Source organism: Fusarium redolens (genome assembly GCF_020744475.1).
Source record: "Fusarium redolens strain MPI-CAGE-AT-0023 chromosome Unknown BKA55scaffold_9, whole genome shotgun sequence".
NCBI classification, from domain to species: domain Eukaryota; kingdom Fungi; phylum Ascomycota; class Sordariomycetes; order Hypocreales; family Nectriaceae; genus Fusarium; species Fusarium redolens.
The window spans coordinates 1,215,794-1,231,256 of record NW_025763672.1 but is presented as its reverse complement, the minus strand read 5'-3'; the positions used below and the strand labels follow the sequence as shown (position 1 = coordinate 1,231,256).

Sequence of the window (15,463 nt, the reverse complement as noted above, 5' to 3'; positions counted from 1 at the left end):
TCCCATATCTCAGCCATGGTCGTGGTGGGATTATTCAGGTCCCTACTAAAGACCTAGTTTAACTTCCGAAGACATGACATACAATTCATTGCTTAGATAAAGTTCATAAGCCAAGGAACAATCGCGCTGTCAAACGTTAGTATTAAATCCTCACTGTTAGACCATAGATTTTTACTCACCCAACTGCAACTGTGGCGCCCAGGCCAAGTAATGCCCTGTTCTTCACCTTCTCTTTCCTTAATTCCGTCTCAGTCTTGACTTTCTTCGATCTAGGCTGCTCCTCTGGGGTCTTTTCTGTCTCTTCGCCGTCTTTGTCGCCAACAGAAATATCTGCAGCCTTTCGCTTGCTCTTCTTGGCAGAACCTGGGGCCTCCTCGACCTCGTCTTGTTCCTCATCAGCCTTGGCTTCGGTCTCCTTGGTCTTCTGGACCATCTCCTTGGCTGCTTCCATCATTTGGGCAATTTCCTCAGCGGTTGGAGGCTCGCCGGCTGTGGGCAGAGGAAGCTCAACTTCGGTGATTGTCCGCTTAGTTTCGACACCGTCTTCATCCTTGACGATGTCCTCTTCAACATGAACCTTGACCTTGGGGTCTTCTTCTCTGGGCTCCAGAACAATAGCTGGCTCAAACTCGGTCGATTGCAGAACAATGTCCTCTCGCTTGGTCTCCTCAACCTTGGCCTCGGTCTCAGGTACGCCATTAACGAGATCGGTCTTCTCGGTAATGGTCTCGACAGTCTCGGCCTTGGCGCGGGTGCTTCGCTTTCGGGGCGAGGCAGGGGCGCGCCTGGTGCTCTTCGTCGGGCTGGCAGAACGACGAGATCGAGTGCTTCGAGGAATAGTCGAGGGGGTGGGAGGTGCCAACACAGGTTGCGACGCCTTGACAGGATCAAACCTGGGAGGGGCGGTAATGTTCTTCTTGGGCGAAGACGAGTCTGGAGTTGTGGTCACGGTAATCTTGGCGGGATCGAGGAGAGCGCGAATCCAAGGAGCAATCTTATACTCCTCAGCGAGGACGAGAGCCTGCTCCGGGGGGATCCAGATGTTGCCAGCAGTCTCTTCGGGGCTCGTAGTGGGAAGAGACTTGATGTACCTACGCTCTGCCTCCTCGTCGGATGCCTCAGCGTAAGGGAAGCTGGCCTTGAACATGCCGGTCGCGGAGATGTAACCGTCAAAGCTGCGTCGCATCAAGAAGTAGCTGCTAGGGCTCGACTTGAAGATGCCCGAGACGATACCCTTGGGAAGGGGAGCTCGGAGATGCGCATAATCGAAAACGCCAAGAGCCGCCTGCTCAGTCTCACCAGAGCCGGCCATCTTAGGTGTCAGCTTAGTCTGTCCAAGACGTCTACGCGCGACCAGATCCGTGTCTAGAAACAATTGTGAGCTCGCGTTCTCGCGACATTGAAAAATCTGGGGGGTGTTTACAATCCGGAACATCCTCCGTCATGAGAGGATTGTGCTTGGAGGGCAGTGTGCGCTCTTGATGGGAGACCATTTTGTATGATGCTTAGGCGCGGCGCGACCGATTTGGAGTACCTCTAGATCGACAAATCGAAGCGTAATCGCGACGGGCGGCAGTATGTGCACTCGTATTCCGGCGCGCAAATGATAGTAAATTAGATAGAAGAGCCTGTGAAAGGATAAAAAGTCGCGTCAGTGATCGATTGCGATGAAAGGTGGTCGTTTTCAGGCGCAGGCTCGACTTCGGCGGGAACGGGCCGTAGTAGATTTGGCTTTCGACGTACCGTGTCAATGCAGGGCTTAATTCATTCAGCAGAAGAAAGTAGCCTTGAAGAACGTCAATGGCGCTTCAGGCAGTAAATTTGATAAGAAGCCGGCAACTCTAACGGTGCCTATGCCGTAGAAATAGAGGGAGAGAAGAAAAGCAAGATGAAGTAGATGAGGGTGGAAAAAGGATCGCGACAGACTTGACGAGCGAGACGAGGGAAGAGCTGAGACGAGACGGGAAACCAGTCGCGCAAATTAGATGCTCGATAGCGTCGAGGATTTAGCAGACGGCCCTGTTGGGCTAAAAGCAGATTAGCGTGATGTCAGAAATGGGGAGCTGCGAGATAGATTGGTACTCAGATTTAAGTGATGAGCTGTGCAGATCGCAGGTCGCTCATTAATATTTGATCAAATTACCCCCATTTTACCGTGCACCTGACTTAGCGCTATTACCCGATGAGTTCCCCCTGCCAGCGAAGCAACAGTACGTACCTTTGGAATACCCTTCTTCACGTCCCTCTTTTTTTTTTTTTTACCGGCAGATCTAGTCGCCGATATTCGTTTAATTTGATTATTTCTTTATTTGTTGAGCCAAGTGACGGCGTCAAAAGCTACGTGAGTTACAGCCTAGCTTATCAGTCACGTATCATCGCTTCTACAGTCCATGATGTCGTCTTCGATTTCTGCTACTGCTACTAGCCAGGAGTGCACGTGGGGAACCTCTGTTCTAGAGTCAGCCAGCAATTCTTCTGCCGCCCCTAGCAACCAGCCCAACAGGTCCAGCGCCAACCAAAGTCGTCGATCTTCAGGGTGAACCACACCCCCAACAAGTCCCTAGGGTCCCCCTGGACCTCGCTGTGCCCGGCGCGCGAACAGGCGACTGTTCTTTTCAGAACGCGGGGAAATGCGCATGGGTTCGGGTTGTGGTTTTCGGATTTGCGATTGCGGTTGTGGTTGCAGCGCCATGAGACGGGATTCAGATGGAAGCGAAACAAGTAAGAGACACGATATGCATGGGGCTGAATGAGCTGACCTGGTGAGGTCACTGAAGAGAGACAATGGAAGGGTGCGACCTCTGTGGTCTCACTCGTTTCTGCTGGGTTCGGTAATAGATGGGCTGCTAACACCTGCGACTCTGACGAATGGCGATGCACCATGTCACTTATCGCGCGTCAATCACGGCAATGTTGTGCGGTGTGTACCAATGTTCTTCTCGGCTGATCGCCTAGATCTGACAGCTAAAACAGACCTCAGAGCGTTTGATAGAGTTTGACTGGGAACAAGGGAACTGCCCAAAAGCAATTCAAGCTAATCAATGGCTCAGCCCATGGAGTTCCTGCCACTGCTTCAGAGTCAACCCCAGGTTTGGGTTGCTCATACTGACAGACGAGACTTACATGGAGTGTCCTGTGAGATTGACTATAACTGGGTTGCGTTATTGTATATTGCCGCTCATGTCTCAAATTTGTCGACGTGCACTCACTAGCATGACAGCAACGCGGAGGTTGTGCATTATGGGTCCATTACCGACTGGTCTACGCGTTCAGAGTTGAGTGACTTGCAGGTTCTAAATCGCTGTCTTATCTCGACTCTGAGCAAGTGGCAACCAGTCTACCCTGGAGGCTCAGATCATATAGGTGCCATAAACTGGCCAGAAAGAGCTTCGTGTATCGATATAACCATATCCGAATTTCTTCACTATGACAGAGATGGGAGCACGGGTATGGTATACTTTCATCGCCTAATGTCAAGACGAATTCTGTACTTCTGGATCCGATGAGCAACCCACATCAAGATGATAAAAACCATACCCAGGAAATCAAGCATTGAGAAGCACTAAAGCTTATAGTCGAAAGTTGTCGTGTACTACTGGATTCAGGGGATTGTATAAAGGCCGCGTCAACAAAAAAGATATTTGCTAATGAGAGTGAGCTAGGTGGTCTAACAGAATACGAGCCTCGTCTACCCGTACCCCAAATCGCGATGCCCTCGATCGTTTTTGATCTGATATGATCCGTGCTAACCAACGCCCAGTCATCACCGACTATTCTTCAAGCTACGCAGGCTAGGCAGGAGAGCAATGGATGCACCAACGGGAGAATCAATTTATTTAATGTCTCATTATTCACTTTCTCAAACATTACTGTTCAAAACTCCAAACACTCAGAGCCACAGCCGCCATAAACCATCACAAAATAAGCCTCATCTTGGGGCCCAGTCTCACATTGAACCCCTGAACGAAGCATTCTCCATAAGAATCGGCAACGTCCATTGGCGTTGTTCTCCGTATTTCTGACCTGAGATCGATGATACACCAATCAGAGGCCCCAATAAAGTGTCCTGACCCACCATAGCAACTGCACTCAGTGACCGCCCTCCCCTAGCCTAGCCCAAACTCAGCCCAGCTCTTGCGACCTCTTGCAACACCGCCTGCGGGAACGGGAAGCCCCTCTATCGTCACCGCCATAAGCCCCTCCAGAGCCCGCCCCAGACCAAGCCCAAGCCCAAGCAAGCCCGGGACAAAGCTCACCTCAACCTTGGCTGGGATTAACGAGTAAGCTTCCTTCTTTTTCCTCTTCCCTTCCTCTCCTCTTCTTTCCTTTTTCTTACCTCCAACCTTCTCACCTAACCTAAAATTTGCTTAGGTATCTTAGCTTCTACCGACTTGTCGCTATAGCATCCTCCGCTTCTTCAACACCCCGCCTCTTGCACATCAGCTTCGCCCCGCTCGCCCACCATGGCTTCTCACGACGATGATACTATGCCCGAGGAGACTCAGGGCTACAAGCTCTCGCAGCCTAAGCAGAGTCTGGCTGAGTACCAGCAGATGGGTAGGTACACTCTCCTCTTGGGACAACTCGGACAGTAGGCGCGTTAGTGAGGCTCTGCGATATGCACAACACATGGCCCCTGAGCATGTGGCACCGTCTCGCAACATGGCACCAACATGGCATGATACTTGAGATACTGCTCTGTCCTCTGCTGTGTGATATGGCTAAAGCTATATTTTAGCTGGAGTTATTGCTATAGGGAAATTCTGCCTCTTGTATTTGAGCATACACCTAAATATGACTGCTCCTCCGCTCTGCCCACTTACCGCACCAGCCACTCCAATTGCTCTTCGAACTCAAAAGCTAATACACCTTTCCTTCAGACGCCGGCGATGAGTCTCTCCAGCGATACAAGGAGTCCCTCGGTCTCGGCGGTGGTACCGACATCTCCGACCCCAACGACCCCCGAGTGTGCATTATCCTCTCCCTGACCATGGACTCTCCCGGCCGTCCTCCCGTCACCATCGATCTCTCTACCCCCGGCAGCGAGACCACCCTTAAGGACAAGCCTTTCAACATCAAGGAGGGTGCCAAGTTCACCATGAGCGCCAAGTTCAAGGTCCAGCATGAGATTCTTAGCGGTCTTCACTACGTCCAGGTCGTCAAGCGAAAGGGTATCCGAGTCTCTAAGGACTCTGAGATGATTGGCAGCTATGCTCCCAACACTGATAAGCAGCCCACCTACATCAAGAAGTGTAAGTTTCATGTTTAAAGTTCGGTCAAGATTCAGCTACTGATACAGCCCTCAGTCCAAGAGGAGGAAGCTCCTAGCGGCATGCTTGCTCGTGGTCACTACAACGCCATCTCTAGCTTCGTGGACGACGATAAGAAGAAGCATCTCGAGTTTGAGTGGAGTTTTGACATCGCCAAGGACTGGTAGACGCCAATACCTTGATAGCGCGACCCAACGACAAAACTCAAAAATACATATCACACACGTCATGAGATAATGAGATACCTGAACATTGGAGAAGAATTTTCACACAAAAAACCCGACATAAAGCAAAAGAGAACCCATTTGGGCCGGAGAAAGGTGGTTGCTCTGTTTCGTATCATCTACTCGTCATTGACGAGACAGTACTTGAACTCGGTTTGGAGCTTCAATACTGCAGGAGAATTAAAATCCCTATATACATCAAAGTCTATGCTATGCAATGCAGGTCTATTGTCTATTACAATGTGTGAATGCTTGCTTTCAAGACATGGTATCATTTGATGCGGATATCGTGAAGCCCGAGCTTGAAGCTCCAGGGCACTGTAAGTGTGTATTCGTGATAAAATTCGGCTATAAGAAGTAGTCTGGCAAGGCATTGCCGTCGGCAGACTTTTCGTTTCCGGGTTGAAGGTCCTTATGGACATCGTTCTCGGGCGCAGCGGCAAAAACGTTGAAAAAACGTTCACCCGTGTCACTGACTTCGAGAACGCTGGCCATGTTTCCACAACGGTAGCAGTAGTTGGGCGCACTCCAGACAGTGCTGAGACGATCGTCATAAAGGACCTGGAAGCCCTCCTGACAGAGCTGGTGGGCGCGCAGGATATGCGACATGTTGTTTACAGCCAGGAATTTCTTAACAACCTGTGCTCCAAAAGTGTACCCCGCGCCGCGGGGTGAAAGGGAGAATTCGTCGCGCTCAGGGTCAGGATCAGACCAGACGAGATCGGCCATGGGACCTTCATGGGGGATCTCACGGAAACGGTCTATAATTTTGATCTGGTCGATAGAATGGATAGAAGGGGAAAGGCCTGGTTTATCCCGTTAGTTTAGCCACATTTTGTAACCTTAAGGTTTGCTTACCTCCGTGGACGCAGAATATTTGATCGTTGATCACAACGCTCAAAGTTAAAAAGTCGAACATGTCTGTAAAGTAGTGCCACACATTGGCATTACCATATTTGCGCGAGCACTCTGTATAGAAGCCATATGACTGCGTCACACCGCGCGACTCATGATTTCCTCGAATAAGATGTACGCGATTAGGGTACCGTAATTTCAAGCAAACGAGTAGCGATATTGTTTCGACACTGAACATGCCACGATCAACGTAGTCTCCTATCGTACCCCGCCAAGGTCAGCAAATGTTCACTTTGTCCATATCTCAGTTCGCGGGCGATTACCAAGGAACAAATAGTTTGTGTCGGGGCAGTAGCCGCCGATGCGGAAAATCTCGATTAGGTCGAAGAACTGGCCGTGGATATCTCCAACAACAGTGATGGGCGCTTTAACATGGACGACGTTGGACTCGCGCATAAGAAGTTCTTTCGTCTTGGCGCAGACTGCTTCGATGACAGACTCGGCTAGCAACTCCTTGTTGTACAAGCGCGAGATGCACTCGTCGAGATCGACGGATGCTGGGGAGGATAGGTCAGACCGGGAAGCCTTTCGATTCGGCGCGGCGCTTACAAGGTAGCCCAGGCATATTGGGATGTGGTGGTCGTTACTTTAGATGCCGACGGGGTGATGTGATTGGGTCACTGAGTGAGTATTGTCGTAAGGCTCGAGGATCGTAGGTGAACGTCGGTATCATTAAGGGTGACGATGTAGGGTTCGGCTCCTGGCAAGGATGATGTCTGGAGGTGAACTCGGTGGTTGTACCAACATGATCGGGATCAAGGTGGTTCAGTTCACATGGGCGCGGGGCGAAGACGTTCGTGATTAACGAGGGCGTAAGCGGTGAAAGGTCGAGGACTCGCTATGCAATGAAACAAGACGAATTGTGTGTAGAACCGTATCCGTGGTTACATATACAGTGGGAGGATGGTGATGCTGAAGTGGTGGTGGTATGTGCTTTTTGGGCGGTGGGATGTTTTAGCTGTGTATCGGTAGTGGTGGTGGTGGTTTGCTTAGTCGTTGCTGATGACGGTGCCTCGGTGGGAAGAAGGCCCGGTCATCTCCCCACACTTTGACTAGGTGCTACTAAGATGGAGATACTCGACATTGGGACAATGGGTTTGTATAGCGTCCAGTAATGAAAATCATATTGATTAGATATCACAATAGGTATTAGACAAGATATGCTCTATGAGGCTGAGTTGAAATGAGGGGTATAGTCAGCAAAGTTCGAGGGCAGCAGCTCGTGGCGATCATCAACGATTATAGCGACCAATGGCTATACAAGTCGCAAGAAACATTATACCTTGGGGGGAAATATGTTCTTCTGCGAAGCTTTTCTGTATAACGAATAGCATACAGTTCTCACAGTATCTGTCCTTTTGACAATGGGGCCAGAGATGTCTGAGAACTGGCTATTGAATACAGCGAGTCTAGACAATCAACAAGATGGTACGGAGTAGTTTCATGAAACAATAAGCTTATAATATAACCCTGGACAAGCGAAGCGAATGCAGTACTAATTTGGATGAATTGCTCATGATGGTTAACAATTGAAACGGACACATCGAAGCTTGCTTGAACAATGCTACCTATCAAGCATGCCTACCTACATAACGAGACAATATAACAGTACCATTCCAAAATAGGGCTCTTTTCTAATAATGCATGCCAATAAGGAGCCCTGATCACATTTGTAGCGGCCGGGAATGCCCCAAAGTCTATTTCAGTTTCAACCTTCCTTTACTCAAAAGTGGTCCGTGCGCACGCGACAACACTTTCAGCATCGCCATCCACCAATGGATGACTATCATCGCCATCAATATCTTGTTAATTGACCTTCAACCTCAACCTCAATTTCGACTCCATCATCAAACAATCGGACATCGCCAGCCCTTTTGGGTCGTTCACATCAAATATCTCTGAATGAAGCCCCTCTGATAGAAACCTGAGAAGGTCCAGGGAGGGGGCTTTCGCATGTCGCGACCGCGCGCGGGCACTTGCACCAACAAGCTTGGGCTGTAACATCCCCAAGCATATTTTCAGTCTCAGCAACACAGATTCTATTGCCTCGCTTCGCCTCTGAGTCGCGCCGAGGCCCCTGTTGTGAGACGTATCACAGTGTTACTCAAGTCAGCCTCAGGCCGCTTGATCAAACTTGTTTCCTTCTTTTGGGTCGTGTCCGCGCCTGAACTGAACTCATTCGCATTCTGCTGATCAAGTCGCTGTCACTCTTCTTTAGCATCACAAGTATTATATACACCACAGCGCTATTGGACTGTGTTTTCTTGCTGTTGTTTGTTTACAGGATAGTGTCCTGTGCTGGCCGAAGCTATCTTTCACAAACTAAGCTTCCCTTCATCAGTCATGTCTAACACGGCTCCTGGCCAGTCTCGGCCAGACGATGCCAGATGTTACAACTGCGGCGATTCTGGCCATTGGACTGTTGCATGTCCAGAGCCTACTAGGGAAACTCCTGCGTAAGTATCAAGCTCACTCAGTTTGCTTTTGTCGTTTATACTTTCAAGTATTAACTTGAGAATAGTGGTCTCGCAGCTTGGAGAAACGCCAACACTCCTGGACACGGAGGTAATAGAGATCATCATGGCGGATCGAAAAAGTCTAAAGGTCCTATCATTACCAAATACACACCTGCGCCTGTAACAGCATCAGCACCAGGCGTGGCTCGATATGGTCCTCCTCCAGGATATGGACCACCACCTGCACACTACCCCGCGGGGCCTCCCTCCTATCCTCCACAGTACCCTCCTTACGGATCCCCAGCATCTAACTATGCACCACCTGGCTACTCACCTCCAGGATACTCTAATCCATATCCTCCACCTTCGTATGGTGGTCCTCCCCCAGGTCTTCCGGCACCTCCTCCCAGACCTCCTGGCACTTATGCTTCTCCTCCTCCGCCTCCACCTCAACCCCCAGCGCAACCACCATCATATCCACCACGTCCATATGGTCCTCCTCCGCCTCGTCAAGACCATTTACCCTACCCTCCACAACCTCATTATCCCCATTATCCTCCGCCAGCTTCAGTGCCATATGGGCAGCATCCACCGCCGCCATCATACCCGCCCCCTTATCCCTCTCACAGCGCGCCTCCGACATATGGGCACCCTCCGCCTTCACGGCCTCCTATCCCGTCACCAGCACCACCTTCTGCATCGCGTCCACATAGATCAGCTTCATCCTCTGTACCACGCCAGAATTCTGTATCAACATTACCTGTGTCAGCTTCTTTGCCCCCTAAACCTTCTCTGCCCCCAAAACCACCACAACCCAATCAGCATGGTCAACCTAGTAGAGGACGTCGGGACTTTCCTGACCATTCTCGAGATCATCGTAATAAGCGGAAGAATGACCGACACTCTCGCAATCACGACAACCGACAAAAGAAGAATCAGCCTCAATCTCGGCCGGATCAGAAGGCACAAGACAATAACAACAGACGTCTTGATTCCAAGACGCCCAACCTTCCTAAACCTGCATCGTCTCCTCAACAGGGAGATAAGAAAGGCTCCGCAACTGCCGTTAAGCCAAAGTCAAGCCCGCCTGCTGCTTCTCCTGAAACTAAAAAGGTTCAAGTTGAAACTCCTAAACCTGATTCATCACAGAGACCAGATACAGCACCCGAAAAGACTGTCGACGATGAATTTGAATGGGACAAGAAGGCCATATTCATTGAGGCAGAGCCACGTCATCCGCCAGATGAGGTTGGTAAGCCATTGCCAGCAGAATATAATGATGAGGTGCTTCTTCCTAGAAAATGGGATGCAAAATGCATCGAGTCGGACTATGTTCAAGCTGACAATATCGAGGAATACGTGAAGCCAATACACGAAACCCCGTATTGGTCAAAGATCGAACACGACCCCGCGTTCGTACGAGACGGCAAGCTTCCTAGCGGAGATCCTATAGCCAAGCTCCCGCCAAAGCCAAAACCAAAACCAAAACTAGAGGAGATCGCTCGGAGTGAAAGCTCCGAAAGTGGCGAGGTCCATGAACGACTTGCAAAACGAGGTCACCCAGATGACGATACCCCTGGTGAGCGTCCAGTGAAGAGACAAAGATCCCGAAGTTCTTTAGATGCCAGCCGCAGAGGATCACGGGGAGGATCACGGGGAGGATCACGGGGAGGATCACGGGGCCGATATTCGCGCTCGCGTGATTCATACGTTCCGCAAGGACGCAGGTCACGTCCAGGTAGTCCCGAACGTCGACCTACAGAATTTCGTAATGTCGACGACCAGCGACGGTCTATAGACCGGTACCAACCAGATCGGGATAGAGATCATAGCCGTGGTCGTGGACGTCGCCGGAGTCGGAGTCGAAATCGCAGTCGCAGTCGCAGTCCTAGCCGCAGCCGTCGCCGTAATCGTACTCCAGCGTCGCGCGACTCATCGGTATCTGCTGCATCTTCAGGATTGGATTCATTGGAAGCCGAGTTGCTGGGACGAGATACTAAAGCAAAGACTCCTGAAGGATCCCCGAGACAAAAATCGTCCATGTCGGGCCTCAAGCCAAAACGGCGACAAGCGAAGCTCGATTCAGCTTATAGGTATGTCATTGTGATGCTGCGTGTATGCAGGCAAAACTAATATCAGAATAGTCGCCGTTGGTAGGCTACACAACAGCACTGGTTGCGTATTACAACTTCTCAACCTACTGGTACTTGATGCTTTCTTTCTTCCGTTCCCCAACTTGGAACCGCAACTCGCGTTGCAATGATTCCATTGTATCTAGGCCAGGCACTATTCCCTCTCTACTCTTCTCTTCTCTCCCCTTTATTCATTCAGCACCCTACCCACGGGCTATGCTTCTCTTCATCTTAGACTTTATTAGAATGGCGCTCTGGTTTCGGGGTATTCTTAACGATCACCATGAACAAGTTGCATGACTGGCGTATATCTCACGAGGTATGCGTGGGATCATTCTTAATCTTACTATTTTTTACTCTATCTATCCATCTCCGTCTTTGCCAGTTAGCTGGCTGTTCATGATATCAATCATGACCTGTTGGTGCGCCATCGACCAACATTGTGTGCCTGGCCTTTCCTTTACACATTCCTCTACTATTCTATGCTTAAGTGAATGCTCTGATGTCAGGTCCCTACGATTGAAGGCCAGTCTCTTGTCACCACTGCCAGTGAGAGGTAAGGTAGATGCATAGATATACACATGGCTTTGACGCACAAATTCTTCTTCAACTCTCATGGCATTAGGAGAATTGAGTGGAACGGATTTGGTAAGGTGTTAATAGTTGGCAGATCATCCTCGTGTGACAGTCCTGTCATACTATAGTAGTATTAATAGGCCTGAGCCTAGCTTGTCAAGCCTCCTTGTCATTAGAAACGAGGTTGTATTTACAATCGTTATAGAGGCTACCATTCACGCTCTATATATTTTTGAAGATAGAACATGTAAGTATAATTAAACCCAGCGAGCTCATATTGCTGTCTCATACCAATTCACTTGCTTATATCCGGTAATGGTTGTTTCCTGTCTTCTCAAATGAGAAGCAAGCCAACCCATCACATTACTTGAATAGAATTGCCCTATCAGTGCTAATGACAGTAAATAATGCTTGTTGGACTTGTTAGTCATATTGTCTTATCACATATAGCTATAGAAAGAAGAGTTCTTTCTAGGAGACATGCATTATTAGTCTGCCTTGGTGCGGCAACTACCTACACATGGAACCCACCAATGGGAACAACCCCCTTTGAGATCTTACCTATCCTCGGGTTCTTTTTATTCCTCTTGTATTATATTGCAAAGTGAAGGAACGTGGTTGCACAACTTTGGTTCCACTTTTACTATGTGATTCCGTTATCGCTGCTCATGCAAGTTCAACGTCTCTCCCCTGTATAAACCGAAACTCTATACTTATACAAGCTACAGAGTATGTACACCCCTCATCTCAGTTTGGGTTCAGATCTGAGGGGTAAGGAGAAAAGAGGAATCTGACATGACTACTATGCCGTGTCACCCACGTTACGTTTGCTCGCTCGTAACATGAGAGCCCATATCCTCCTACACGTGTGTAGGTGTAGGTATGTGCGTGCAGTGTAACCGACGCCGTTATTTCGCTCAACAAAGACCAGGCTAGAATAGGCGACTCTCGCAGGCGCCAAAAGGAGTCAGGTGTTTCGGCCGAGATTTCATGCTCAAACTACTTTGGACAAGCTGCATGCTTCTAGTTCTTCTAACTCAGTGGAGACTGACTCTATAGGACCCTGCCCCCTTACGATGGAGTTGTCAGATCCATCTGATCGCTAGACAAATCAGAGTTGCAGGGTCGGTTTACGCCGTAGACGATAGAACAGGCCCTCTATGATCGAGACTTAGAAGACAATGGCGAGCTCAAGAACAAGTTGAACAACGAAGAGAAAAGGTCAAGTGACATATTACAAAAGCTACCGTCATCCAACTCAGTGTCGTATGAATGGTGGGTCTGCTGATAAATCCCGTGTCTTAAGGTGGCTAAACTAGAAAAGTACCTTGTTGAAATCGGTGAAGCCATCGTGAGATTCGATCAGTCTAGAACCGGCATTTGCGAAATGACCCTTCCCGACGCCCAAAACACCTCTATTCTCTCTCTAGCACTGCACCACGAACAACTCGCCGAAAAAGACACGCGGCATTCCTCTAAGCTATTAGCTACTACTTTTAACTCCGAGCTTGCAACCGAACTGAACCCTAGAATGAAGCACAAGTCTCAACTCGACACAACTTTTCGCTCGACGCTAAATAAAACACACCACAGTGACAGGCAGTACATATGGACTGGATCCAGTAAACACACCCTGTAACCAAAAACACCATATCATATCATATCATATCAAACAATCAAGTTCTCGAATCCCATCCCACGTAGATCATGTAACCAGTTGACATTATCTGAGCCGCGCGAATCCTGCATCGCCCATGTCGCTTTGAGCATTTCAATTGCCGTGAAGAGATACCCCCATGGACAGATTTGCCAAATCGACAACAGCCGTGCCAGGGTCCAAGTGCGTTTTTCAGGGTCTCGTGTCTCTGCCCCTGCAACAAAGGTCGGCCACGAAGATGCTTTGAAGTATGGGTCATTTTCATCGATGGCGGCTAAATTTCTCAAAACGTCCTCCAGCAGGAAATCGGTATCAATGGGCCGTACAGACCGAACTAGCGGTAACGCTTGGAGGATGTACAGACAAGCTGCTGACCGGTGTGCCGCAGCTAGACACACTCGACTCTCAAGATCCTGAACAAGGTTGTGTTGTCGCAAATAGTCTGCCCAAGCTGGAATGTCCACAGCAAGAGCCTCGTCTATTAGAGCAATTGCCTTGTCTGCCGCACCTAGAGACTGATCTGTCCAGGGTACTTCATGGGACAGCTCAGATGCAGAAAGAATGATGTTCAAAATCTCCGGAGGGCAAGACAAGTAGCTTGTCAGTTCCACACGTTTCATAACGGGTAAGAACTGGAAAGCTTGCCGTGCAACACGAGCTGCAAGGCCACCAGATGTCAACGTCGAGCCCAAAATGTTGTAGCTTTCAAGAGTCAGTATCCACTGCGAGTACACCAGTAGCTAGGACGGACTTACATGAAGCTGTCAGTAATGACACGGTCCCGCAACATTCTACTAGATGCGTCGGGGTTGCTATCCGGGTTGAGCAATGCCATGATACTTGTGGCGCCTTCCAAGTGGGCCCTCCAGCTCTGGTTGTCTGACTTATCCAGATCAATCAAGTCAAACTTGATAAAAAAATGCATGGCAGCTAATGCCACCTCACTACCTGCCGGGTCAAGGGTATCGAGCACCTCCCTAAGGTGGCTCATGGCCTTTTGCTTCGCCGTCAAGGCATCGATGAGAGCCTGTCGTGTCACAAGATCTTTTGAACGTAGCAGAGAAAGGTAGCCCGCGGGATTGGTGAGGCCTGCCGGTATTTCGGTAACACGACGAAATATGTTGGACCAATGGATCGCTGAAGTCGCAACAAGAATCTGCAAGAGGAGCGGGTGCTTCCGCGTCAAGGGTATCAGCTCGCGAAACGGGTTCTCAGGCGTGTCTCGGACCACAAGATCTTTGCAGACCCTCTCGCTGACTGGGGCATACATTAGCATCGGCCAAGAAAAAAACCAAAGCTGGAGCCAAGACTTACAATGCGCTAGGTAGTATCGTGATGTGCGGTCAAGGTCCTGGAACAACGGATCTGTAAGTGCAGCAGGAGAAGGCCAGGGTATGCTAGGATCGTGTGAAGGGGAGCCCTCAGACTCAGGCGGGGTTGGCTGCTGCTGTTGCCTTTGCTGCTGCTGTTGATTTATCTCTTCTGCCTCTTGAGCGGCCTGCTGGGCCTGTTGAACCAAACGCGCCAGCGGATGTTGGTCGCTATAGTCGGGTTGAGGCTGAGGTCGAGTGCGGTCATGATGACCCTGTCCCTGCTGGTGGCCGGTAGGTGATACAGAGGCGGAAGCATCAGATTCGTCGGGTAGTCGCCGGCCGGGAGGGGGATTGACATTGCCGTGGGAGTCAATTCCTTGGGTCCAAACGAAGACCTTGCCATACCCGAGGCAATCCTGCCCTGAAACCGCACATTTGTGGCATGTCGGCCATGAGCGGTCGCAGCGCAGGCGTCGACGACGACAGTTGTGACACGGTTTTGTGTTGCTTGGCGGCATGCGCCGGGTGCTGACAGAGCAGCTTGACAGCTACAGAGGGGGTCTTGTGTGCTGCGCTGCGCTGTACTGGACTGAGAGTCGAGTCCTAGGATTTTACTCGGTCCAGGTCGTGCTCGAGCTCTTTGTGGCGGGCGAGACAGCGGTTTGGATGTAACGAGCGAGTCGTTACAGAAGGTTCATGGTGGACTCTTAAGACAAAGAGATGATATCGTTGTCGTGGATGTAAGAGAGGGGTAGAGAGGAGTTTAAGTTTTGGTGATAGTGATAATGGTGATGAGGATGATGATAAATAGAAAAAGATTGTGACGGAAAAGAAATGCAATGGAGTTATTATGGAAAGCTAGTACGGACGGAGTATTGTAGAAATGGAGGTAGGTGCTAACTAGGTGCCAGGAAGGCACG

The 15,463-nt window shown here is 49.8% G+C and overlaps 5 protein-coding genes across 5 annotated transcripts; 2 read left to right on the top strand and 3 right to left on the bottom strand.

Annotated features, from left to right (window-relative positions):
* Window positions 1-92: 92 nt before the first annotated feature.
* BKA55DRAFT_512658 (uncharacterized protein) lies at window positions 93-1,493 on the bottom strand (the record flags this gene model as incomplete). The annotated part of the gene is made up of 3 exons (XM_046187825.1): window positions 93-126; window positions 180-1,365; window positions 1,424-1,493. 3 exons carry the CDS (start codon window positions 1,491-1,493, stop codon window positions 93-95), a joined length of 1,290 nt encoding a protein of 429 aa, XP_046048710.1.
* A 2,970-nt stretch (window positions 1,494-4,463) lies between these two features.
* BKA55DRAFT_729129 (immunoglobulin E-set) lies at window positions 4,464-5,807 on the top strand (the record flags this gene model as incomplete). The annotated part of the gene is made up of 3 exons (XM_046201190.1): window positions 4,464-4,557; window positions 4,881-5,252; window positions 5,307-5,807. 3 exons carry the CDS (start codon window positions 4,464-4,466, stop codon window positions 5,435-5,437), a joined length of 597 nt encoding a protein of 198 aa, XP_046048709.1. The 3' UTR covers window positions 5,438-5,807.
* Window positions 5,808-5,842: 35 nt separating this feature from the next.
* Window positions 5,843-6,974, bottom strand: BKA55DRAFT_594761 (Metallo-dependent phosphatase-like protein; the record flags this gene model as incomplete). Its single annotated transcript, XM_046195709.1, has 4 exons — window positions 5,843-6,300; window positions 6,353-6,607; window positions 6,673-6,906; window positions 6,959-6,974. The coding sequence occupies 4 exons, from the start codon at window positions 6,972-6,974 to the stop codon at window positions 5,843-5,845; spliced, it is 963 nt and encodes a 320-aa protein (XP_046048708.1).
* A 1,558-nt stretch (window positions 6,975-8,532) lies between these two features.
* Window positions 8,533-11,191, top strand: BKA55DRAFT_389896 (uncharacterized protein). The gene is made up of 3 exons (XM_046186009.1): window positions 8,533-8,865; window positions 8,931-10,958; window positions 11,010-11,191. The coding sequence occupies exons 1-3, from the start codon at window positions 8,753-8,755 to the stop codon at window positions 11,020-11,022; spliced, it is 2,154 nt and encodes a 717-aa protein (XP_046048707.1). The 5' UTR covers window positions 8,533-8,752; the 3' UTR covers window positions 11,023-11,191.
* Window positions 11,192-13,241: 2,050 nt separating this feature from the next.
* BKA55DRAFT_691020 (fungal-specific transcription factor domain-containing protein) lies at window positions 13,242-15,061 on the bottom strand (the record flags this gene model as incomplete). Its single annotated transcript, XM_046199597.1, has 3 exons — window positions 13,242-13,932; window positions 13,986-14,487; window positions 14,545-15,061. 3 exons carry the CDS (start codon window positions 15,059-15,061, stop codon window positions 13,242-13,244), a joined length of 1,710 nt encoding a protein of 569 aa, XP_046048706.1.
* Between the last annotated feature and the right edge of the window lie 402 nt (window positions 15,062-15,463).

Bases quoted from the DNA above. Each gene is read 5' to 3' on its own strand.
- BKA55DRAFT_389896 (XM_046186009.1), top strand. From the start codon at position 8,753: ATGTCTAACACGGCTCCTGGCCAGTCTCGGCCAGACGATGCCAGATGT. The intron at 8,866-8,930 runs GTAAGTATCAAG...ACTTGAGAATAG, and splicing joins CCTACTAGGGAAACTCCTGC to TGGTCTCGCAGCTTGGAGAA.